The following is a 26,332-nucleotide window of genomic DNA, read 5'->3' on the forward strand; positions in this document are numbered from 1 at the left end:
TACAGGGGAATAACTGGTATATAGTATATAGTCATAGATTCTAGCATTTGTACTAATGTAAAAAAGGACATGTAATATCTGAGAAACTAATAATTATCGTTTAGCACTATATTACTAATAAACGTGATGTAAACATACATTCAGTGTAAGCACACATATTACTTTTACACCCTACTGTTATACAATAAAATAAATAAATAAATAAGTATGATTCTACAGTCATAAACATATCGTCATAAATGCATCTCACAGTCATAATCACATCGTTTTTCTAGAACATTATAAATATCCTGGCATCGTGAGAGATGCAATGCAGTCAAACGTACTTCATAATGTTTCATTTGATAAAGTCAGGAATTTTAGTTTGGAATAAGTCTAACTAGTAAAATGTGTACACGTTTTGTCAAAGTAAATAACAGCGAAAGCTAGTAGGAAAATGAAAGTAAGACTTACTCATGTAAATGTCTCCTCCTGCTGGGTTTGCGTTGCATCGCGTCCTTCTTGTGATCGTGGTAAATATAAGTCTTATTCCTCACAGCATATCTTCATTCAGAAACAAACTGTAACCAAGATGAACTTGAAGTCATGTTGCTTTGTTTCGGTGATGTGGGAGTTTCCTCGCGTACAGATACCCCGGTCCTTGCCGCGCTTGTGGCACATGGCTAATTTGCATATCTAAAGGATTTTTCGCTAGTGGGCGCGGTCACATTAGAGATAATTAGTTGGAACTGGATAGACTAGACATCTCCTTGGTTTCATATAGATTAATTTATCACAGATTATTTGTTTTTGATCAAACTTACTTCGTTTAAAAGCATAAATCTCAAGCTTTCAGTAGATATCACTTTTCTGTTTGTGTGCTGAGTATTCACCGAGTTTGAATGATTTAAGTGACGCATTTCTAAAAGCAGTTCGCGGAGACAGAGAAAACAGAAATCACCCTGTTTGTTTTCTTTATTTTAAATAAAAAAGCACAACTTTCTGCTGTTCTTGTGAGTGTGCACAAATAAAAGTACACACTCTACAGTTTCCAATGATGTATATCTCTAATTTGTATGACTAAAACCGACAGAGCATTTTTAGTGTCTTTTGCGCTGATCTAAAAAAAAATGAGCTCGTATCGCCGGCGATACAGCCGGCCTCAGGGAGTTAGGAATGGGCAGTAAAGGTTTTAAGGCGGGTTTACCAAAGGGTTAATTAATTCTTACTTTGGCTCTAACTGGCACTTATAAGACACCAGTATTCAGTAATACTGACTGAAAAGATCAACTTCAAGGAGATTATTATTTTAATGTATTTATTTATCTTCCATTTTTTCTTTTATTTTTTTCATTGTAAAGATATTTGCATATGAATTGCTTTGGGATATAAAGCAAATCAAAAACATAAAAAGAACAAATAGCCCTACCTTAGAAACCAACATGTGACACACAGTTACTGTGTGCATGGATTTGTATAATTCAATATAATACTAAAGTAATAATAATATAGTTAAATGTATGTGTTTTCATTTGACCTTGAAACACCTGAAATAATTGTTGGGCTAAACACTTTCCAAAGGTGCTGAAACAAAAGAAATGATAGCGCACTGTTGTGCAGATAAAGCTGACATATAGAGAAGTTATGCATGAGGGAAGTAGTTTTCTACTACCCCGTGTTATAATCTCTCAATAATAATAATAATAAATAATAATTTCCATGATGTTTCTCTATTAACTTTTGTAGATGCCCTTCTTGCTGATCTGGAAAATTCAGCCTTTCCTCTGGGTCGCTGTCCTGTTCTGCTCACCTCTGACCCTCCAGTGAATTCTAATACCTCATCCAGTGTTGATACCTCATCCAGTGTTGATCCTGTCCAGAATCGGCCACTCCCTCCAGCATACACCCCGCAACAAGTATGCGAAGAAATTAACACAAATCAAGAACAAACACATACATCTGATATGATATTACTAAGAAAAATATTTTTTACAGGATCATACAATTTCTCTTCATCTCTTTCATAGACTGTTTCTGCTGCGATGAAGTCGAATGGCTCTCAGAACTCTAACCAAGACAAACTTTACAGGTATTTTAACTCTTGAAAATTATTTAAGTTTCTAAAAAGACTTTTAATAATGGAGTCTTGAAAGAGATCTTTCATGTTTCTCACACTACATTCTAAAGCCCTATTCAGACAGGACTAGTTATACAGGGGGATGTTAGGATTGTGTGCCATTCATTATGGATGTCAATGAATTTAGTTTTGTCTCTTGAACTTTTTCATGCTTCATTTGTGTCTACTTTCATCTCTCCTAACGGATTTTGAAAGAAACATTTGAAACACAGTTAATGATGAAATCAAATAAATAGGACACAAAATTCTTATTAACAGGCTCATGTCTGTTACACCGGAAATATGGCTTGTGAGATCCACTTTCCTGCAGAGTTTAGCTCCAACTTGGTCAAACTCATCCACCTGAGATTTTCTAATGATTTTGAAGACATTGATTAGCAAGCACAGTTTGATTAAGGTTAGACCTAAACTCTGCAGGAAAGTGGATCTTGTGAACCAGATTTGAGGATCCATGGCCTATATGAAACAACAGCCCAAAGCAGTGGGCAAGCCCGCACTGGGCCTGTTTAGGTCTGGTGTTGGCTGGCCCTAGCCCACTGGGCCCACAAAAAGTCAGCATGGGCCCTGCAAGGACATGTTTGCAGGGTCCACTTGCCTTACACACCTGCTTAAAAGTTTCTAGCATTCCTAGTAAGACCTTGATTAGCTAGTTCATGTGTGTTTAATTAGGGTTGAAGCTACCCTCTGCAGTACAGTGGCCCTCCAGGACAGAGTTTGGACACCCCTGATATAGGAGAATCACAAATAAGTCATCTGTTGCTGCAGAGACACAACATGGCTTTATTTGGAACCATTTTCATTAGTGAAATAGAGGCAAAAAGAGACAATGTTGTCTCTCTAAATAACTTACTATTATCTTCTTGTTTAGTAAATTGTTGCACTGACACTTAGAAAAGTCTGCCACAGACCATGCTAAAAGCTAAGTGTGTGTGTCCTAGAAAGTCTGCACATATATTATTAAAACTCTATATTTTTTGCTACACATAACCTACTTCTGACAGATGTGAGACTGATATCATAGCAGTTATCAAGTCATACAGTAAGTTACAAATACTCGAAGCAGCTGCATTTTAGTAATAGTAATTTAGTGTGTAGTAATAGAAATGATTTTAATGTGCATTATGCGTACAAACCATGGAAATATAAACATTTAGGGCTTCATTGAAAACATTCAGGGCTCCAGACCGCTTGTTAAGTCTGACGTCACGCGTCACCACTTCTAAAAAATATAAAAATATCAATGTTTAGGACGCTGTAGTATACTCCATCCCCCCGGTTTCACAGACAAGGCTTAAGCCTAGTCCTAAACTAAAATGTAAGTCTGAGCTGTTTCAACTGAAATAAAATTGCACTGATTGATCTTAAAATATATCAGTGCCTTTGTTTTGTCTCAAGATGCACACCAGTAATGTTTTTTTCTAAGCATGTTTGTAAAAATTACTTAAATGTCCTAATTGAACTATGGCCTAACCCTGGCTTAGTCTAAGCCCTGTCTGTGAAACCGGACCCATAAGTTTTTTTAATGTTTATCTTATATGTGTAATATGAATAAACAGGGCTTATAAATGGCTATTGAGATTATTTCTCAAGTGAAACAAATTGAGGCTTGGACCCGGAAACAGCATTTCTTACGTCACAAGATTTAACAAGCGAATAGTTCATTGTCTTTTTTTTAATTAACATATATAGGATCCGTGATCTGTATTACATGAACTAACTCGAGATTTTGAGTGTTGTGGTAAGTCAGTAGTGATTGTTTTGTAACTTTTTTCCCTCAGTACCGTATGTAAACCGCGGTTCCCACGTACGGCAGACCCACCTCCTGCGTTCTCCTCTTCTTCAGTTCTGGGAGGAGGGCTGAGTGAACTTGATCACTTACTACAGGAGCTTAATGCCACACAGTTCAACATTACGGGTGAGTGCTAAGTTCTTAGTAGCTTAGAGAGTTTTTGTATGTTTTGTATGTATGCAAGGACAGAATCTGACCCTACAAACCCCTGGCAGTCATTGGCCGAGTTCATAATCTGTCCTATTGTAAACCTGTTCAGTCTGGTACTTTCAAAATGGGATACAGACTATTTACCAAAACAACAACAACAATGACAAAAATATATGCAGTATGTATACTGTGCACAGTATCCAAATTATCTGGAATATCCACCTAACCAGTTAACAAAATTTTTTGTTATTTTGCAGCCTTATTCCAAAATGGATTAAATTAATTATTTTCCTTAAAATTTTACAAACAATACCTTATAATGACAACGTGAAAAAAGTTTGCTTAAAAAAAAAAAAACGAAAAATCACATGTACATAAGTATTCAAAGCCTTTGCCATGACACTCAAAATTGAGCTCAGGCTCATCCTGTTTCTACAACTTGATTGGAGTCCACCTGTGCTAAATTCAGTTAATTGGATATGATTTGGAAAGGCACACACCTGTCTATATGAGGTCCCACAGTTAATAGTGCATGTCAGAGTGCAAACCAAGCCATGTGTAACGAGGTCATGGATTCATCCAGAGGCGTTGGATCCATTTGCAACAGCTTTATTAAATTAAACAGAGTAAACAGGCAAGGTTTGGCAACAGCAGACTGGTGTGGTGAAGGCAAATCCAAAGAGTAAACAATAGTCCATGCAAGTGGTCGGGGCCGGCGGCGTTCAAAGGGAGTAGTCCAGGAAACGAGCGAGGGTCGATAAAAGGTAGGCAGCAAAGATTCACACACACGATAAACAGTCCGGTTGGCAACGAAAAGGCAGTCAGAGAAATAAACGCTTAGGATTGATAGCATGACTAACAAAACTTTGCGGGGAACAAGCCAACATGGAGAGCTATATATGGCCGATCTAAAGGAAGTGAACCGGGAGACCCGGAACCGGAAGAGAGTCACAGGCACGGGATTGTGGGTAATGGAGTGCGCTTGTGACAGAGAACCCCCCCCCCCCCCGACGCCGGGATCTACCCCTCCCATGGGGTGCTGGTCGATCTGGGTGAGATGAGTGGAAGTCTGTGGTAAGGGATGGGTCTAGGATGTCCTCAGCTGACACCCAAGACCTCTCTTCGGGGCCGTAACCCTCCCAGTCGACCAAGTATTGTAGCTGACCACTCCGGCGTCGGGAGTCCAAGATTGTGTTGACTCGATAGGCCTCCTCGCCATCGATGATCAGGGGGTCCCTGTGGAGCGGCCTCATCTAGGTTCTCCACTCCTCCCGGATGACCAGCGGGCTTTAACAGAGAAACATGGAAGGTGGGTGAGATACGGTACTCAGCTGAGAGCTCTAATCTAAAAGATACTGGAGTGACTTGACGAATTATTTTGAAAGGACCCACGTACCTGGGACTAAGCTTCTTGCAGGGTAGCCGAAGACGAAGGTCTCGAGTAGATAGCCAGACCCATTGTCCGGGTTCGTAGGGTGGATTGGGTCGGTGTCTACGGTCTGCTTGGATCTGGGTGTGACGGATGGCTCTTTGTAAGTGGACATGAGCCCGGTTCCAAGTTTCCTCGCTGCGTTAGAACCAGGAGTTGACCGCGGGTAGCTCGGAGGGTTCCCCTGACCAGGGGAACAAAGGAGGTTGGAAGCCCAGAATACATTGAAACGGGGTGCGGTTGGTGGAGGGCTTGCGTAGCGATTTTTGAGCATATTCTGCCCAAAAGAGATAACGACTCCAATCCTCCTGATGATCTTGACAGTAGGAGCGCAGGAAGCTGGTCAACTCCTGGTTCAGTCTCTCGGCCTGTCCGTTGGCTTGTGGGTGGTAACCTGAGGGTGGTAACCTAAGGCTGACATTGACTCCTAAGAGACGGAAGAAGCTTGCCCAAAGACGTGAGGTAAACTGGGGGCCTCGGTCAGATACGATGTCCTCCGGTAGTCCATAAAATCTGAACACTGAGTTGCACAGAGCTTCTGCCATCTCCATGGCAGTGGGAAGCTTGGGGAGAGGGATGAGACGGCAGCCTTTAGAGCAGGGGTCTCAAACTCCCGGCCCGCGGGCCAATTGCGGCCCGCAGGACGATAGTTTGTGGCCCCCGCCTTAATATGAATGTTTAATGTTACTGCTGCCCGCGAGTTTGATGTGTATGGGACTTTACAGTGTTGTGTGCGGAGCTGAGCGAACCTACCAATCACGGTGGGGTATATGGCTTTTGGGGGCGGGACATCGGCAGGGCTTGATGCAAGCAGAGAAACATTTCTCAATGAGTGAAATTTACAGCAGCGTTGCCATGGAGTGTTTTCTTCCATGCCTGGCTGGCTGCCTCGTTTCTATTGGGCACACGCAGATATTTGTCCCAGCGCGCTGCATTCACAACACTTTAAAAAGTTTTTTAAGTTGCTGCCCAGCGGGACATTATACGACGTAGGCCTATATACGTTATGTATATAATTTTATATAAATAAATAAATAAATAAATATATAAATATATATATATATATATATATATATATATATATATATATATATATATATATATATCTCAGGGCTGCAACAACTACGACAACAATTCTCATTATCGATTAATCAGGTCCGCCCACAGTGCATGTACAACTTCAGATGATCACGTCAAATTAAAGCACCGAATGACGCATTTCTAAAGAAAAAATGCATCTAAAAATAGTGGAGGAAACAGACTGAGATGCTGCAGGAGAGTTACGTGATCCAAGCTGCCCAAAACATGAGAATTCCTTATTTTAAACTTGAAGCTAATAGCGTTATGGCTTGCCCTGTGAGGCGCTTTTACAGATCCGTAGCATTAAAACTTTCAGTTTACGGTCATATCCTTATCTGTAAATGTCACAAATTCAAACGAGCATTTCCATTTATGCATAAAAGTCCATTCTGACAGTCTGTGTTAAGTTTAAATCTTTACTAAATGAGCGTGTCAGACTGGAACACAGACAAGGAGACAGTAGCCTAAATACTCAGCACAATGTAAAAACGGTGTTTTTATATTGAAACTCAAAATGTTCAAACAGTATTTACGAACGTGCGTGTTTATTTTAGCAATTCCGTCAGTGAACAAGCACAAAACGCTAAAATAAATCAGTGTAAAAATAGGCCTAAGTGTTAAATAGGCTATTAAACAAACATTCGTTGCAAAAATTCCTAACAACCTCGACAGCGCATGAGAATTACTGGCCGAGTTCTCTTTCTCTTCCCCATCGCACAGCTGCTGTTTTTAATAGCAAAGTAATTGCATTTATTTTTGTTTCTTTAGTTTATAAAGTTAATTTAGAAATATATTTGGAACAAGTTTTGTTTGTGAAATTCAAGTTTTTGTTTTTTAAAGTAACGTACAAGCGGCAAGCGGCAGACAGATCCATTTAGCCTTCACGATTTAAATTAAAATCCATAAATATAAAAGCGCTATGTTAAACTTTTTTTTTTTAAATTTTGTTCATAAATGTAAGAGTAATACATTGATTTTAAATTATTACTTCACTGCTAAAACGAAATCATTCAAATCGAAAACAAAACTTTTTCATTAGCTATAGGCCTAATCCATAAAGATACATTTAAGCGCGTCCAGTGAGCAGATGCCGAGTCACAATCGTCAACTTCATATTTGCGACACTGACTCAGAAAATACTAGTTTATTAATAAATAATTCGAAAAGGAAGAGCTGCCAGGTCTCTAGCAGCAAGGAGTAGGTAAGAGAAGCCATGTTCAGAACAACAGTCTTCTTCTGAACAGTTCTTCAATGTTTCATTCGTGTTCAGGAAAATTCATGTTCAGAAAGTTAAGGGTTAAAGAATTGTTAATACAGACTTTTGAATCTGAATACAGCAGATAAAGAACATTGAAGAAACCACATATGTGACCCTGGACCACAAAACCAGTCTTAAGTCGCTGGGGTATATTTGTAGCAATAGCCAAAAATACATTGTATGGGTCAAAATGATTGATTTTTCTTTTATGCCAAAAATCATTAGGAAATTAAGTAAAGATCATGTTCCATGAAGATTTTTTGTAAAATTCCTACTGTAAACATATCAAAATGTAAATTTTGATTAGTAATATGCATTGTTAAGAACTTAATTTGGACAACTTTAAAGGTGATTTTCTCAGTATTTTGATTTTTTTGCACCCTCAGATTCCAGATTTTCAAACAGATGTATCTCGGCCAAATATTGTCCTATCCTAACAAACCATACATCAATAGGAAGCTTATTTATTGAGCTTTCATATGATGTATACATCTCAGTTTTGTAAAATTTAACCTTATGACTGGTTTTGTGGTCCAGGGTCACATATAGTCGCTGACTAGCGCAATCTAATTATTATTATTATTGTTATTATTAATTTCATTATTATTATTATTATTAAGTACTGATTGATTGATTGATTTATTTTCTTATTAATTCTTAATTTATTTATTTTTTCCATCTTATGTTGTTAAAAAATTTAAATACAGAGATTTGAGAAGATTGAACATTTTTTAACAAAGCTTTTCTTGTGGAAAACCTGATGCGGCCCAGCCTCACCCAGACTCTGCCTCCAGCGGCCCCCAGATAAATTGAGTTTGAGACCCCTGCTTTAGAGAATCGGTCTATGACCGAGAGGATGGTGGTGTGACCGTGAGAGGAGGGAAGGTTGGTGACACAATCCACGGCAATGTGAGACCAGGGACGTTTCGGTACGGGCAATGGTTGGAGAAGGCCAGCTGGTAATTGGTGAGGGGTCTTGGAGGTATTACAAACGGTACAGTTCTTGATGAAGGTAATGGTATCAGCACGTAAAGATGGCCACCAAAATTGATTATGGAGTAGCTGGATTGTGGCTTTAATACCTGGGTGGCCGGAACTGGGGGTGGAGTGAACTTCAGTTCACTCGTGAACGTAGATTCTGAGGAACATAAGTGAGTCCCTCGGGGCAGTTGGTTGGAGGAGGTTCTTGAGCGTGACTTTCTGTTATTTCTGTCATAATGTCCCAGGAGACAGGTGCCAGAATTACAGAAGGGGGTAGAATAGTTTCAGAAAATGTGGTGGTGTCATCGGGTTCCTGCATTCTAGAGAGGGCGTCAGCCTTGGTGTTTTGGGAGTCAGGTCGGTAGGTTATTTCAAATTGGAAACCAGTGCCGCCACTCCTCAAGAGCAAGTTTGATAGCCAGTAATTCTCTGTTGCCCACATCATAATTTCTTTCGGTCGGGTTGAGTTTGTGTGAGAAAAAGGCACAAGGAAAAGTCTTGGGAGGTTGGCCCTGACGTTGTGAGAGAACTGCCCCCACGCCGGTACTGGAGGCATCCACTTCGACCAGGAAAGGAAGATTGGGGTCTGGGTGATGTAGAATGGGAGCAGATGTGAAACTTTGTCTGAGCTTATCAAAGGCCTGAATGGCAGGAGGAGTCCAATTAAGGCGAGAATCACCCTTCTTAATCAAAGATGTGAGTGGGGCAGCAACAGTGCTAAAGTTACGAATGAATCTTCGGTAAAAATTTGAAAATCCCAGGAAACGTAATTCTTTGAGAGTCTTGGGTCGTGGCCAGTTACGTACAGCTTCAACTTTAGTCTCATCCATTGCTACTCCCTCGGGGCTGATTATATAACCAAGAAAAGCAATACTCTCTTGATGGAACTGACACTTCTCCTCCTTGGCGTAGAGTTGGTGCTTGATGAGTCGCTGGAGAACTGCCCAGACATGTTGTACGTGGTCGGTGTAGTTATTGGAATAGATAAGGATGTCGTCTATATAGACGATGACCCAGCGGTTGAGCATGTCCCGGAACACCTCGTTGACGAAGGCCTGGAAATAAGAGGGACTGTTGGCCAAGCTGAAGGGCATAACCCGGTATTCATAGTGGCCTGAGGTGGTGGAGAAGGCCGTCTTCCACTCGTCCCCCTCACAAATTCTGATGAGATTATAAGCAGAGCGAAGGTCCAGTTTGGTATAGATCTTAGCAGTCCATAACTGTTCCAAGGCCGGGGGAACGAGTGGAAGGGGATACCGGTACTTGATGGTGATGTCATTGAGTGCACGGTAGCCAATGCAGGGGCGCAAGCCGCCATCCTTTTTCTTTACAAAAAAGAATCCAGCCGAAGCGGGTGAGGTGGAGGGTTGAATGAAGCCCTTGGCTAGTTCTTCCTGGATGTAATTGTTCATGGCCTCAGATTCGGGTTGAGAGAGAGGGAAGATACGTCCCCTGGGTGGAATGGAGCCCGGAATGAGGTCTATGGCGCAGTCTCCAGGACGATGGGGCGGCAGTTGGGTGGCCTTGGTTGGGCTGAAAGCTTCGAGCAGGTCATGATACTCGCTCGGTATGGTGTTATTGGAGGTGAGTGGCGTGGATGGGGTTGATGGCTTGACGGCTGGTTGGCGGCAGTGTTGCTGACAGTGAGACGACCAGGAAATGGTTGGTTCATGCTGATTTAGCCAAGGATAGCCTAAGATGAGTGGTGTTTGAGAGGAGGAGATGATGAAGAACCGGATAGTTTCTTGATGGTGGGGCTCAATGCGGAGGGTGAGGTCTTTGGTGGTGTGTTCAATTCATCCTGATCCCAATGGTCGCCCGTCGATGGCGGCCACTGCCACAGGTTGAGAACAGGAGAGAATGGGCAATTGGTTAGTATTAACAAAGTCTTTATCAATGAAATTCCCGGCGGCGCCGGAATCAATCAAAGCTGTAGTCTTGATAGAAACTCCATCAGAGATGAGAATCACAGGTATTTCACAACGACTCGGAAAGGAATTGACTAAACTCACCAAGGTGGGTGGACGAGATGGTCGAGTGGGGCAGTTGGCCCGGATGTGTCCGGCTTGTCCACAATATAAGCAGAGATTGCTCTTTAGCCGTCTCTCCCTCTCCTCCATTGTCAGTTTAGTCAACTTTGTTGCTCCCAGCTGCATGGGTTCTGGAGCAACTTCGGTGGAAGTCAGGTTGAGTGATGTGGAGGTGAATGGACGATGCACCTTGCGTGCTCGCATAACATTGTCAATGCGAATAGAGAGGTCTATGTATTGGTCCAGAGTGAGACCCTCGTCTCTGCATGCAAGCTCTACCTGAAGATCGGGATGTAGGCCTCTTCGGTAGTGAAGCTTGAGGGGTCCATCATTCCATCCACTTTGTGCTGCCAGAGTTCGGAAGTCCAAGGCATAATCCGTGGCAGTGCGTCCACCCTGTTTTAAAGCTACTATCTGTTCTCCTGCCTCGCCACTCTCAGAGCTAGGTTGAAAAACTTCTTTAAAGCGTTGGAGGAAAGTGGCAAAAGAAGGGTAGGTAGGTTGGCCCAAATTCCATACAGCAGTGGCCCAGTCTAACGCTCTCCCGGAGAGGAGGGAACAAACAAAGGGCGATTTTACTCTCATCGGTGGGATATAAATGAGGTTGTTGGTCAACAAACAAGGTGCATTGCAGAAGAAACCCCTTGCATTTAGATGACGTACCATCAAATTTCTCCGGGAAGGCGAGTCGAGGGCTTGTGGTGACTGGCTGGGCCGCTGGCGGTGGCGTGGTTACAGGAGGAGTGGCGGGTGGAGTGGCTATTTGTAGCCCTTGTACTGCTCGGACCAGTTGCTCGGTCAAGGTAGTAAGACGATCCAACTGTTGTTGATGGAGTGTTAAGACCGAAGCTTGGGTGGAGATCTCTGTGGTAATTTGGTCGACTGTCGCTGGATCCGAAGGTGGCAAAGTTTTCTGTAACGAGGTCATTGATTCATCCAGAGGCGTTGGATCCATTTGCAACAGCTTTATTAAATTAAACAGAGTAAACAGGCAAGGTTTGGCAACAGCAGACTGGCATGGTGAAGGCAAATCCAAAGAGTAAACAATAGTCCATGCAAGTGGTCGGGACCTTCGGCGTTCAAAGGGAGTAGTCCAGGAAACGAGCGAGGGTCGATAAAAGGTAGGCAGCAAAGATTCACACACACGATAAACAGTCCGGTTGGCAACGAAAAGACAGTCCGAGAAATAAACGCTTAGGATTAATAGCATGACTAACAAAACTTCGCAGGGAACAAGCCAACGTGGAGAGCTATAAATGGCCGATCTAAAGGAAGTGAACCGGGAGACCCGGAACAGGAAGAGAGTCCCAGGCACGGGGGTTGTGGGTAATGGAGTGCGTTAAAAGTCCGGTGAGAGTTCCCGCTGGCGGGGGTTAGAGGGAGCCACAGAGACCGCGCTTGTGACATTACTCTGAAAGAGCTCCAGCATTTCTCTGGGGAGAGAGGAGGCTCTTTCAGAAGATCTCTGCAGCACTCCACCAATCAGGCCTGTATGAAAGAGTGGCCAGACGGAAGCCACTCCTCAGTAAAAGGCACATGACAGCCCGCCTGGAATTTGCCAAAAGGCACCTGAAAGACTCTCAGACCATAAGAAACAAAATTCTTTGGTCTGATGAAACAAAGATTGAACTCTTTGGCCTGAACGCCAAGCGCCATGTCTTGAGGATACCAGGCACTACTCATCACCTGGCCAGTACCATCCCTAGAGTGAAGCATGGTGTTGGCAGCATCATGCTGCAGGGATGTTTTTCAGCAGCAGGAACTGGGAAAGATGAATGCAGCAATGTGCAGAGACATCCTTGATGAAAACCTGCTCCAGAGCACTCTGGACCTCAGACTGGTGCGATGGTTCATTTTTCAACAGGACAGCGACCCTAGGCACACAGCCATGAAAACAAAAGAGTGGCTACGGGGTAACTCTATGAATGTCCTTGAGTGGCACAGCCAGAGCCCAGACTTGAACCTGATGGAACATCTCTGGAGAGATGGAGTTTGTAGAATTTTTAAGGAACATTTAATTCATTTTGGAATAAGGCTGTAACATAAAAAATGTGGAAAAAGTGAAGCGCTGTGAATACTTTCTGGATGTCCTGTATATGGAACACTGTGTACCTTGCAACACTTGCACTTGACTGGTATACCAGACTGCCAAAAGTAAAGAAGTTAAAAAAATGAATAAAATGAAAACTAGTCAGTTAGTAGGCAGTATCTGGTATATAGTGAGCAGTATGCAGAAGCAGTACTTTAGAGTTTAATTTTATAAAAATAACTAATTTGATGCATTTATTCTTCCTTTGTCTTTGTTAGATGAGATTTTGGCTCAATTCCCCAGCACCAAAAAAGATGATAAGTCTTCAAAGTCTGGTCCATCCTCTACTGGGTTAGTGCACTGATAACATATCATATTTCTGCAGACATCTTCATTTAAATAAATTGCTTTATTTGTAGTAATGACGACACATAATGGAGGAAAGTTATGCTTACAAATATCAAATTAATATGGGTGTACAGTTTATGTAATTGTATTTATGATGGCCATTCATATTTTTATTATTTTTTCTGTTTCTAGCTCAGCAAAACCCTCTGCTACATCTGCTACTTTAGAGCTGGACAAACTAATGGCATCTCTATCAGACTTCAGAGTCCAAAGCACAGTATGTTAAAATGCAAAATTAATAACTGTTTTTAAACTGGTTTCCCAAACATTCTTCTTGTTGACTTATAGTTCACCAAACAGATTTGGTGGCAATGCTGGTTATAATGTTAAACTCAGTGTTTATAAGATCATAATAGTAGTACCTACTGTTGGCTTACTGATAGTTGACTCTACATATTGAACAGGGTTAGGAGAAAGTTTGGTAACATTTCACTTTTAATAAATAAACTATTAGTATTTTTGTGTAGCTGTCGAGTTATTTTTTTTTTTTATCAGCCAGCAGCACCTGTGAGTCCTGTGGCATCTTCACCACAGCAAACAGCTTCTCCACTCCCTGCATCCTCTGGAGGCTCATTGGACAGCATGTTGGGTCTTCTCCAATCAGATCTGAGCAGGCAGGGAGTGCCTACCTCCTCAAAGGGAAACTGTTCTGCCTGTCAGAAACCAGTTGTAGGACAGGTAAAATTCTTAATAAAGAATAATTTTATTTATAATTTTTTAATGCCTTAAGAAAAATTGAATGAGAAATCAAAATAGTGGATGGTCACTGTTGTGCTGTATTTACATGTTCCATTGAAAGCAAATTTCTAAAAAATAGGATTCTGGTTTCAAAAGTGATAGTAACTTTAGAAATAAATCTTGTTCCCCTGTCTCTTAGGTTGTAACAGCTCTGGGACGGGTTTGGCATCCAGAGCACTTTGTTTGCTCTGAGTGTGAGTGTGAGCTTGGCAATTGTAATTTCTTTGAGAAAGATGGTCGACCATATTGTGAGCCTGACTACTTCACCCTGTACTCACCTCACTGCGCACAATGCAACAAGCCCATACTCAATGTAGGTATACTGTATATTTATATGTCACAGCTGTACTGAAGCTGAACGAAGATGATAGTCTATATAACATGAATAAACAAAAGTTCTAAAGGAGCATGTTCATGTAATCTGATAAATCACAACACTAGAGTAAGCATTTATAAACCACTGCTTCTGCAACAACTTTTAGGCAACTCAATTCCTCCTCCAACGCAACTATATCCCTTTTATTTAAAGTAAGTTGAGGAATGTAAAAATACTTTTAAAGCATTCATTAAACTTAATGTCTCAACATTTTCTAATACATTATTTAAATCAAACTTTTTATCTGTTAACATTAATTAATGCACTGTAAACTAACATAAACATTCAAATTTTAATAAATGCTGCAAAAATATATTATTTTTTAGTTCATGTTAGTTAATGCATTAATTAATGTTAACAAATGAGACCTTATTGTAAAGTGTTACCTTTCTCTTTGTTGTTTGTCTACGTCTCCCGTATTTAACACACTTGTTAACACTTGTATTTAACACACACTGATTTTACATCAGCTTGTTAACAGAGAGTTCTATGAACTGAATTGTGTGCACCAGATAAGAAAGACCTAAATGAGCAGTGTTGTGGGTCCCCACAGAAAATGAATCAGAATGAACTGAGCCCTTCTTATAATGCAATGTTTCCCAACCTGGTTTCTGGAGGTACACCATGACCGGTCAAGTCAAGTCAACTTTGTTTCTATAAGGCTTTATGAAATACAGATTGTGCCAAAGACAGGATCAGCTAATCTTAATGTAATCTTACATTTGTATCCCCCACATTGTGCTCAAAATGGCACAGTAAGCCTTAGTACTTCAACATGTTAATAGAAAAGGATTAGACTTTTTTCTCATACAGTAGATATTTTGCCCCAAATTCTCCCTAAATATGTTGTTTGATGTTGTTCATCTTTGTTTATAACCCAGTATCTAAAGTATCTGGCTCTTATCTGGCCTTATTGTGTTTTCCTTCAGAAAATGGTGACTGCGCTGGATAAAAACTGGCATCCAGAATGCTTTAGCTGCGTGAAATGCGGCTCAACATTTGGAGATGAAGGTATGTGGTGGTAAAAGAAACTGATTTTAGGGCCATATGTGAGATCTGAGCAATGAATGAATTAATTGAGATATCAGTAAATCAAGCAATTACCATGTGGATAAATAGATAATAGTTATTCAAGATAATTAATGGATTTTGAAAAAAAAAAGAGTCCTAACAAATTAATGATTCATTATCAGTTATTTTAATGGTGTTGTGTTTTATTGATTATTTTTTATTACATTATTTCTCTTTTATCGATTCATCAAGATTTTTTTTTCCCAAGTAACCCATTTACGTCTGTTAAGTCCATGAGACCTTACGGTGTCCCATTTCATCATTATTTGTTTGAGAAGGGTGCTTCTGAGCACCCCCTTTGCAGCAGCTGTGCAATTACCTGATAAATATCATTGATCAATAAATAAATAAAAATAAATAAATAAAGTCAATACTTTGTGCTACCCTTTGGCCAAAATAACTTTTCTCCTGTCATGCCTGATGAGGTTGGAGAATACATGGCAAGGGATCTGATACCATTCCTTAATACAGCTCTTAATACAGTTCAAGTCAGGGAACTGTGATAGCTATGACAGGACCGTTTTGTGGTCAGTAAAACATTTTTGTGTGGACTTTGATGTATGTTTTGGATCATTGTCTTGCTGGTTAGTACAACCACAGTGTCACACCCTCAGCACGTTCCCTCAGTCCCAGTCACCACGATCTGTCACCAACCAACCAATTCCCAATGCACCACACCCGTGAGCCATCACCAGAGTTCTAATTACCCACACCTGCACCAGCAATCACCCACTCCCTTTAAATACCTACCTCTGTCATTCACTCACCGGCTGGAATCGAAGTTACATGGACACCCATCTGTGGATCTTCTCCTCTTCGTGCCGATTCTCCTGTGCTCCTCAGTGGAACCCCTTTGTGTACCTGTGGACACAAAACACACTACTCTAAGGGAAGTGCCTTTTGCTCTTGCTGGTGACTGCTGATGGACTTGTATTTACCTGCTGGATTGTGCTAGAAGATGTGTATGCCTCAGTCCATACTTGCCTGTTTTTCACCTGTTTGAAGTGTGCACTATTCACAATAAACATCACAAATTAATACCTACCTTCTCTGTGTGTGTGTGTGGACGTGACAGGATTCCAGCCCGAAGAAACTCGCTCCAGCTTACTCATGGAGGCTAATGCAGCATCTACCGACGCTTCCCCGGATCCATTCGCTGATATGGTGAACGCTCTCCGCCAGTCTTTGCAATCCGTTCCCACAGCTGCCAGAACTAACATTACGACGATTTCTAACACACCCCTCTCTCGCCCCATGAGTTATTCCGGCGATCCAGGCAGCTGTAATGGTTTTCTCCTTCAAAGTTCCCTCTATATAGAAGCTAACGCTCACAATTTCCCTAATGAAATTTCCAAAATCTCCTTCATGATTTCCCTCCTCACTGGACCAGCACTCCAATGGGTGGAGGCGCTCTGGAGTGCTAGAAGTCCAGCGCTAGCCTCTCACAATGCATTCGTCACTCATTTCAAGGAGGTGTTCGGAGTAGCTCTCACTCCCCTCTCAGTGCACGATGAACTCATAACCTTGCGTCAAGGTACTTCTAACATTCACGAATATACCTTACGTTTTCGATCACTAGCAGCCAACAGTGGTTGGAACCAGATCGCCCTCTTGGCAGCATATCGTAAGGGACTCAAGCCACAAATTCGCAAGCACATGGTCACTTATGATGACAACATACCTCTAGAGAATTTCATCAAGAAAGCAACTAGCATCTCTCAACATCTCTCTGCCTGTCCCTCGACGATGTCAGTAGCCAGTTTCCTCCCACCCAGAGCGCTTTCGCCCCAACGGGACACCGAGGAACCCATGATCACGGATTCCTACCGACTGGATCCTGCAGAGCGGAGGCGACGGATTAGAAACAGACTATGCCTGTATTGTGGAGAAGCCTCGCACCTCATCAATGTCTGCCCAGTTCGCCCGCCTCGTCCAATGGTGAGTACAGTGTCATTTACCCCTACCATATCTCACATACCACATATCAAAGCCAACCTGATAGTAGATTCTCGTACTCTCCCCATACATGTGCTGGTGGATTCTGGAGCGGCTGGCAACTTCATTTCTTCTCACTACGTCACAAAGTATCAGATTCCCACCGTCCTCAATGAAACTAGGTATCAAATAACCACCATCCAAGACTCACCATTGGGCAATGGTAAAGTCTCCCGGAGGACAAGGGAATTAACGCTCATCTCTCAACATAACCATCTTGAAAACCTCACCCTTTTAGTACTTCCCCGAGCGAATGTCGATGTCATCCTGGGTAGACCCTGGCTCGCAAAGCATCAACCCCACATCAACTGGAGCACAGGAGAAATCCTAGGATGGAGTGCAGAATGCAAGAACCATGGCTACAGTTCTCCATCATCAGCCTCGAAATCTCCACACCGCTCTATTCCCCTTCACGCCACAACTATTGAGAGTCCAACCACTCACGCATCAGTCACCATTCCTGTCATCTATCAGTCATTTTCTGACGTATTCAGCAAGGAACGAGCCACCCAATTACCCCCACACCGGCCCTGGGATTGTAGTATCGACCTGCTGCCAGACGCCAAGTTACCACATGGGAAAATCTACCCTCTTTCACATCCTGAGCAGGAAGCCATGGAAAATTACATCAAGGAGGCTCTCCATCAGGGGTTCATCAGACCTTCCACGTCCCCTGCATCGTCTAGTTTCTTCTTTGTCTCCAAGAAGGATGGTGGACTCCGGCCCTGCATAGATTATCGTGTGTTGAACGATCCTACTGTCAAATTTGCCTATCCACTTCCACTTGTACCAGCTGCCTTAGAGGAGCTTCGGGAAGCTTGTATATTCACCAAACTCGACCTCCGCAGTGCATACAATCTGATCCGTATCCGAGAAGGGGACGAGTGGAAGACTGCCTTCATCACCCCGACTGGCCACTATGAATATCAGGTGATGCCCTATGGCCTGGCCAACAGTCCGTCCATATTTCAAAATTTCATGAACGAAATCTTTCGTGACTACCTCCACCGTTTTACCATAATCTACATTGACGACATATTGATCTACTCCCGCAACATGGAAGAACACCAGAACCATGTCCGTCAAATTCTCCAACGCCTTCGAGAGTATCAACTCTACTTAAAGGCCGAAAAATGTGAGTTCCACCAGTCTACCGTCTCCTTCCTCGGGTACGTGATCTCAGCGGAGGGAGTCCGTATGGAGCCAGGTAAAGTGGATGCTGTAGCTAACTGGGCGGAACCAAAGACTGTGAAGGAGCTACAACGCTTCCTTGGCTTCGCCAACTTTTACCGTCGCTTCATAAAAAAACTACAGTCTTCTCTCCACTAACCTCTCTCCTGAAAGAAGGACGTCGAGTGTTGCACTGGACATCTGAAGCGCAACAAGCTTTCGACCACCTCAAGTGCATGTTTGTCTCAGCACCTATCCTCAAACATCCTGATCCTTCACGGCCCTTCATAGTGGAAGTGGATGCGGCAGACGTGGGTATTGGATCTATATTATCTCAGTGGTCTGGTGAACCCCGGTCTCTCCATCCGTGTGCATACTACTCCAAAAAACTCACCCTAGCCGAGCGGAACTATGGTATAGGTGATCGCGAGTTACTTGCCATTAAACTTGCCCTCGAGGAGTGGCGGCACTGGTTAGAAGGAGCCCAGTTCCCCTTCACAGTTATTACCGATCACAAAAACCTCCAATACCTCCAACATGCCAAAAGACTCAATGCCCGTCAAGCACGCTGGTCACTGTTCTTCGCTCGCTTCAACTTCCAAATCACCTACCAACCCGGTCACAAGAACACCAAAGCAGATGCCTTATCCCGTATGTATTCGCCTGAACCTACCGTTGACATTCCTGACCCAATCTTACCTCCTTCTGTTTTCCTGGCGCCCATCCTGTGGCAAATAGATGAAGAAATCCAGACTGCCACCCTCGAGGAGCCCGCTCCACCCGGGCTTCCCCCGGGTCGCACCTATGTCCCTAGTAGTCACCGACTACCTCTACTGGATAGTACACACACGTCACCTGGCTCAGGACACCCTGGCAGTAGGCGAACCCTCTCACTCCTCCAACAAAAGTATTGGTGGCCTACCATGACTAGGAACGTCATCCGGTACGTCCGTGGATCCTCGGTCTGCGCCGTTACCACTACACCTCGCCGTCTACCCGAAGGTAAACTTCAGCCTTTACCCATTCCCCGCTGGCCCTGGACACACCTGGGAGTGGATTTTGCCACGGACTTACCTCTCTCTCAAGGTTACACAACAATTCTTGTGGCTGTAGATCGTTTTTCAAAAGCCTGTAAATTAATTCCTCTAAAAGGTCTTCCCACAGCTCTTGAAACAGCCGAGGCGCTGTTTAATAATGTGTTCCGGAACTATGGGCTCCCAGAAGACATCGTATCTGACAGAGGGCCCCAGTTTATTTCCAGGGTTTGGCGGGCCTTCTTCCAGCTTCTGGGAACCACAGTCAGCTTATCATCAGGATATCACCCTCAAACTAACGGGCAGACCGAGCGGAAGATACAAGAAATCTCCCGGTATCTTCGGATGTACTGCTCACAACATCAGGACACCTGGAGCCAGTATCTGCCGTGGGCTGAGTATGCTCAAAATTCCCTCCGTCAGACATCTACTGGTTTAACCCCATTTCAATGTATTCTAGGATACCAACCATCACTGTTCCCATGGACTGGAGAAACCTCAGAAGTGCCCGCGGTAGATCACTGGTTCCAGGAGAGCGAGAGGGTGTGGGACTCAGCTCATATCCATCTGCAACGGGCTATACGGAGGCACACGGAAGCCGCCCATCGTCGCAGGTTACCCAATCCTACTTACCTCCCTGGAGACCAGGTATGGCTCTCAACTCGGGACATCCGCCTCCATCTGCCCTGCAAAAAGCTGAGTCCTCGCTACATAGGGCCCTTCACCATCCATTCACAGATCAATCCCGTCACTTACCGTCTAAACTTACCTCCACGTTACCGGATCTCCCCCACGTTTCACGTCTCCCTACTCAAACGTCACACTGACCCAGTCTTCCCTTCCTCTACAGAATTGGAGCCGCCCCCCCCCTCCAGACCAGCCTGAAATCCTCGGAGACAACATCTACCAGGTCCACGAGATCCTCGACTCCCGGCGGCGGAACGGCCAACTCCAGTACCTCGTAGACTGGGAGAGGTTCGGACCTGAGGAGAGATCATGGATACCCCGCGATGACATCCTGGATCCTGCTCTCCTCGAGGAGTTCCACCGCCAACATCCGGAACGCCCAGCTCCCAGAGGTCGAGGTCGTCCCCGTTGCCGTTCTTGGGTGCCTGGAGTCACCCGTGGAGGGAGGGGTAGTGTCACACCCTCAGCACGTTCCCTCAGTCCCAGTCACCACGATCTGTCACCAACCAACCAATTCCCAATGCACCACACCCGTGAGCCATCACCAGAGTTCTAATTACCCACACCTGCACCAGCAATCACCCACTCCCTTTAAATACCTACCTCTGTCATTCACTCACCGGCTGGAATCGAAGTTACATGGACACCCATCTGTGGATCTTCTCCTCTTCGTGCCGATTCTCCTGTGCTCCTCAGTGGAACCCCTTTGTGTACCTGTGGACACAAAACACACTACTCTAAGGGAAGTGCCTTTTGCTCTTGCTGGTGACTGCTGATGGACTTGTATTTACCTGCTGGATTGTGCTAGAAGATTTGTATGCCTCAGTCCATACTTGCCTGTTTTTCACCTGTTTGAAGTGTGCACTATTCACAATAAACATCACAAATTAATACCTACCTTCTGTGTGTGTGGACGTGACACACAGCCTTACAGATCTGGCCATTAAAAATGCGTCTATTTTCACGCGGCAGCCTGCAATTCAGCACGCGTGGCCACGCGTCGGCCTGCAAGGGCTTTTTTAGATTTTTTTTAAAACGTTGTTGCGCTTCATATAATATCCACCAGGTGGCGCAAGGAACAACATTCTGTGGCCAAACCCTGCACAAAGAGGGCTATTTGGACCGTATTTGTTATGTCTGTAGTTTCAATATCTGGCGCCATAATCGGTAATTCATTTATGTAATGGCAAAGTATTTATAATTTCGTTTCCTTTTTATTAAGTTAATTTAGAAAAAAAAAATTGGGAGCATTTTTGTTCGTTAAACGTAAGCTTTTTGTTTCTTAAAGACCAAGTGGCAGACAGTGAGTTGACCTACTCTATGTTTCAATTTGCCTTCTCAAATCACGAATTGGCTAAAATAAAATCCATAGATGTAAAATAAAAGATATAAATAATAATAGATATAAATATGCGCTATTAGGTGCATATCCAATCATTTGTGCGAGAGTGCAAAACACATTTTTAGGACATGAAGGCTCAAGCTCGATCAGTTAAATTTTTTTTTTTTAGTGGAAAATATTTAACCGTTATTTTTTGTCAGACATGATATAAAATATTTAAAAGACTTAAATTACTACTTAACGAAAAAAAAAAAAATAGAAAACAAAAACTGTTTTATTATGTAGCTAGTCCGTAGAGATGCATTTCTCTCTAAAGGCGTGCGTCCAACGAGGATATGAGGAGGACTGTTAACTGCATCATCACTGACTCAGAAAACAGTAGTTTCTAAATAAATAATTAAAATATCTCCTTACTATTAGACAGTCATGGTATTTACTTTTGCCAGTGTTTTGTGGTAAGCTTTAAACAGGGAACCCTTCCAAGCTGTGCTGAACGTGCGCTCAATGCTGCTGACAGGACCGTCCGAGCCACTCTTGAAAGTCATGGTAGCCTGGTCTCGTAAAAAATTGGAACCCAGCGCTCCAATTTTTTAAATCACCACTGAATGTCTAAAATATAATTTTAGCCCGGATTTGATCTTTGACGGACTAAAATGCAGGGCTATAATACGTCTTAAAAGTGGAACATGGAAATATAATGGATGTACTGCGAAAAAAGTTTTATACTCGACATTGTTTCCAAATGGTTAAATGTGAGATTCTGGAAATGAGAATTAAATTTAGCGTGAACGGTCGGGTCGGGAAGAAAATTATTCTAAGTGGGTATATATAGGCTATATAGGGTGTATATATATATATATATATATATATATATATATATATATATATATATAGTTAGTATATAGCGGGAGCGGGTGGAGGCGGAAGAAAACCTCATGGGAGCGGGACTAGAAAAGCACTTTGTTACAGCCTATAGACTATTCAAATATTTCAACATCAAATAAAAAGTTATTCATAAGCAGGAGCAGTTTCATTATTGTTTTCTTTTCTTTTTTCCTGATGAACTTTTATTAGACTGCATTGTCCCCAACCGACAACCGACGTCCTTAAGTTATTATTAACCGACAAGATTGTGTTAAATACATTTAAATTTGAACTGATTGGTGGCTGTGACACATTAAAAACAGCTAAATTCGTTTTCGGGGATTAATTTCACACAAGCAAAAAGCAGCATAAACATCAGAACATCATGCGTAGAGCTTGTTCGCAGAGAAAAACCTAAGCTGTATATAAAATAAATAAATATGCCCATATGTGAAATATATTTTTCTGAATAAATAATAAATTAACAAAACAAAAGAGAAAAAAAATAACAAGTACAAAATTACAAAATACATTATACATTTCAACATTTTAAACCAACAGCAAATGGAAGATTTGAGAGGTAGCTCGTCTTTTTCATACCATTTATACAATTTAAGATACACTTTATTTGATTGATTTGTGTAAGAGGAGAAATATAAACTATAATTTGGAGTGTTAATTTATTTTATGTATTATTATTAGTAGTATTTTCTTTAGATTTCTTTTTGCGTTTTTTGTGCTGTACATTATGGTGGCGCGCTGCCCATGCAGTTTATTTATTTATTTATTTCCTTAAAAAAAAAAAAAATTAAAGGAAAGGAAACCATTTAGATTTGGCCTTATGTCCATGTAAGTAATATAGCCTACCCTAGTATTATATCCTAATATTGAAAATAATGTAGACAAATAAACAGAAGGCTCATTTTTCAAAACAATAAAGCTTTTATTATATGACTGACAACGAATACAAAAGTATCACAAGTGCTAAGGACTAAGATATCAGGATTAAATGATATCTGTTTAAAAAACTGTTTAACATGAAAAATATAATTTTATTGCATGTCGCGGTGTTATGTGTTGAGACACGGTGTAAGACAGAAACAGGTAAGCCAACTCAGAGAGTCTCAAGCCACCCCCTTCCCCTGGTTTGCATATAGCTCCACTCCAGTAATCATTTACATACTGTATAAAAGCTACACCGAGGCCAAGGTGACATGAATCATGGGGGGTGTCAGGTGCTAAGCCTTCCACATCAATTTTTGGCAGTTCCCGACAATTAGACAATTTAGACAGTTTGCAAGAATATTTAGTATCACTGGTGTGAAAATGCTGTTAGATGCCGGTGGAGTAAACGGGAGTTGAGAAAGTTGAAAGTGAGGGACAGACGCATCCTCCACTGGACTGGATCGATCCAGCTATTTTAGGCTACTTTGAATTTAGAGTTAATAAGGTAGTAAGTTGCATTGTCCGATAAAAAAAAAAAAAATCAGAACTATCAGCACAGTATATAACACTAATCTGGGGTGCGTTTCCCGTACAACGACATAACTCGCTGGTTAACCTCCATGTACGATGCATCGTTGTGGAAACGAACTAGCTAGTCACGATTGTTTCCCGAACACGGTCGCGTCTCCGTCGTTTGAACCACATTAGTTCAACAACTTAGGACGTCACTGAGTAATAACTTCTGCTATTTAACTGATTAGGGTCTCTCAAAAATGCAGCTATATTGAACATGGCACCTAATGACTAATTTACTATTTTTGTTCCCTGTCATTTCGCTTTATTTGATGTTTGATTCATTGCGCGTTCTCTCTTACGTCATACTCCGGGGTTCCCTCAGGCATTTGTGCACATGCGCACTATTCATAAACAACGCTTATAAAGGACGCACAAAAATACAGAGTAAAACGCATTTATTTTTAGATAAAATTGAGGATATAGATTGTACTGCGTGTTAACTTGCAAACTGTGACCAAGAACATAATTTATTTAGCCCACATGTGTTACTAAGAAGCAACGATGCTTCTAACCACAGGTCAAGAGCTGTAGTTCCAACCAAGTAAGTTTGTGACGCTGTTTGCGAATGTTCGTTTGAACTATGGTGTTGGGAAACACCCAATCGTTGAGCCGTGTCAATTTCGACACAAAAGTTTAAAGATCAGTCAGTTTTTTTGTTTGTTTGTTTGTTTGTTTGTTTTTTCAGTTATCTTAAAAGTAGTAGTTAATGAGGCCATCAGCGGCAGTATAGGAGCGAAATGTTTATGAATAGCTGAATGGGGGTGGACCGGTCTTTCTTTGAAAATGCTATTGTAACAGAAACTGCTGCCCCATACATTAGGGAAAACATCGGAGCACATCACCGTTTTTTCCAGGACAATGAACCGAAGCACACTGCTGCAGGCAGACTCATTGAACAGGGTATAAGACTCCCGCCGAATCCCACGACATGAATCCCATTGAAATTGTGTGGAATGCTCTGATAGATTATATTCGAAAAGTAGCAAAACCAACTACAAAGTCTGACTTAATTGATGCCATAAATAAATTCTGGTTCGAGGAACTTACAGCAGTGGCATAAACACGAGTTTAATGCATAAACAAACCTACGTGACCATAGTAACCCAGGATTATCAGAGATGGGTTTATTAATATTTTATTTTGAGTTAAGAAATTATTATATTAATTGTTATAGAAATTAATACAATATTAAATAATTATATAGGCGATGCTGTATATGCCAATGCTGTCTGTGCGCGATTTAGACAGCATTCACAAGTGTATCATGAATAAATATTACATGTACTTCAAATTAAATAGCCCTACAAGAAACATTTCATGCATCCCACACAGTCTTGTCCTTTAACTTATCCTCTTTTTTTCCGTATTATTCGTTTATATTCGTTATTTTCTCCTTCATTTTGATCTCTTTACATAACATTCTGGGCTGCATTTCCCGATAACGATTAATCTTAGTGCTTAAGAGCGTTTTCTACGAGTCATTTTGCGAACGTTCGTTATTGTTTCACGTGCGTTTCCCAAAAGTGCACTTAACACAATTGCAAATTGCAATTAATAGACAAATCATTGAAGAGTGAATTATTCACGTAGTTTCATTTGGAAATAATTTAATCTTCACATGAAATAGGCCTACATTCCTTCTATTAACTGAAAGTCTTTTTTCTTTGTTTGTATTAATATTATTATAATTATCATTATTAGTACGATTACTAATATTATTATTATTAGCCTGTTATTTTTGTATATATTTTTATTTTCGTTTATATTCGTTTCCCCCTCCCCTTAATTTGGCTCTCTTTACTTAACGTTCATGTAAATGATTCTGTAAATGCTTGACATATGCTATATGACTGATTTTTACTGGAATGTAGTTTAAAGGTTGAATTGAACATATTTTTATTTTGTTTCATCTAATTAATAGACTAGACTATATAATACTAAACTGTTTTACTGAGGAATGAATCATTCACGTAGTCTCATTTGTAAATGAAAACATACTCATTTATCGTCACACACGGCATAAATACAATCAAAAAAGTCAAAACTTTATTGGCATAATTGTCAGGCGTTAAAAATAAATAGCTCTAACCAGTTAGTGAAATAATAATAACCTAATAATAATAATAAATAATAAGTGATTTAGAGCTATCTACTTTTTTTCTTTATTGTGAATCGCTAAACCTAAATAACTTTCTGTATATGCTATTTGCCATATATTTAGCAAATATTGTAAACGACAATTATGCCAATAAAGTTTTGACTTT

At 41.5% G+C, this 26,332-nt stretch overlaps 1 protein-coding gene across 2 annotated transcripts in view; it reads left to right on the forward strand.

Moving 5' to 3' along the window:
* The window catches only part of LOC141298091 (transforming growth factor beta-1-induced transcript 1 protein-like), a 48,443-nt gene that overhangs the window by 11,280 nt on the left and 10,831 nt on the right, over positions 1 to 26,332 (forward strand). For both annotated transcript variants that reach the window (XM_073828599.1, XM_073828600.1), the window contains 8 exons: positions 1,726 to 1,895; positions 2,007 to 2,068; positions 3,895 to 4,031; positions 13,141 to 13,213; positions 13,403 to 13,487; positions 13,766 to 13,948; positions 14,148 to 14,321; positions 15,314 to 15,395. In XM_073828599.1, the coding sequence (XP_073684700.1) occupies positions 1,726 to 1,895; positions 2,007 to 2,068; positions 3,895 to 4,031; positions 13,141 to 13,213; positions 13,403 to 13,487; positions 13,766 to 13,948; positions 14,148 to 14,321; positions 15,314 to 15,395 (966 nt within the window). The remainder of the gene's footprint in view (positions 1 to 1,725; positions 1,896 to 2,006; positions 2,069 to 3,894; positions 4,032 to 13,140; positions 13,214 to 13,402; positions 13,488 to 13,765; positions 13,949 to 14,147; positions 14,322 to 15,313; positions 15,396 to 26,332) is intronic.

This window comes from Garra rufa, chromosome 22 (assembly GCF_049309525.1).
Source record: "Garra rufa chromosome 22, GarRuf1.0, whole genome shotgun sequence".
In the NCBI taxonomy this organism is placed as follows: domain Eukaryota; kingdom Metazoa; phylum Chordata; class Actinopteri; order Cypriniformes; family Cyprinidae; genus Garra; species Garra rufa.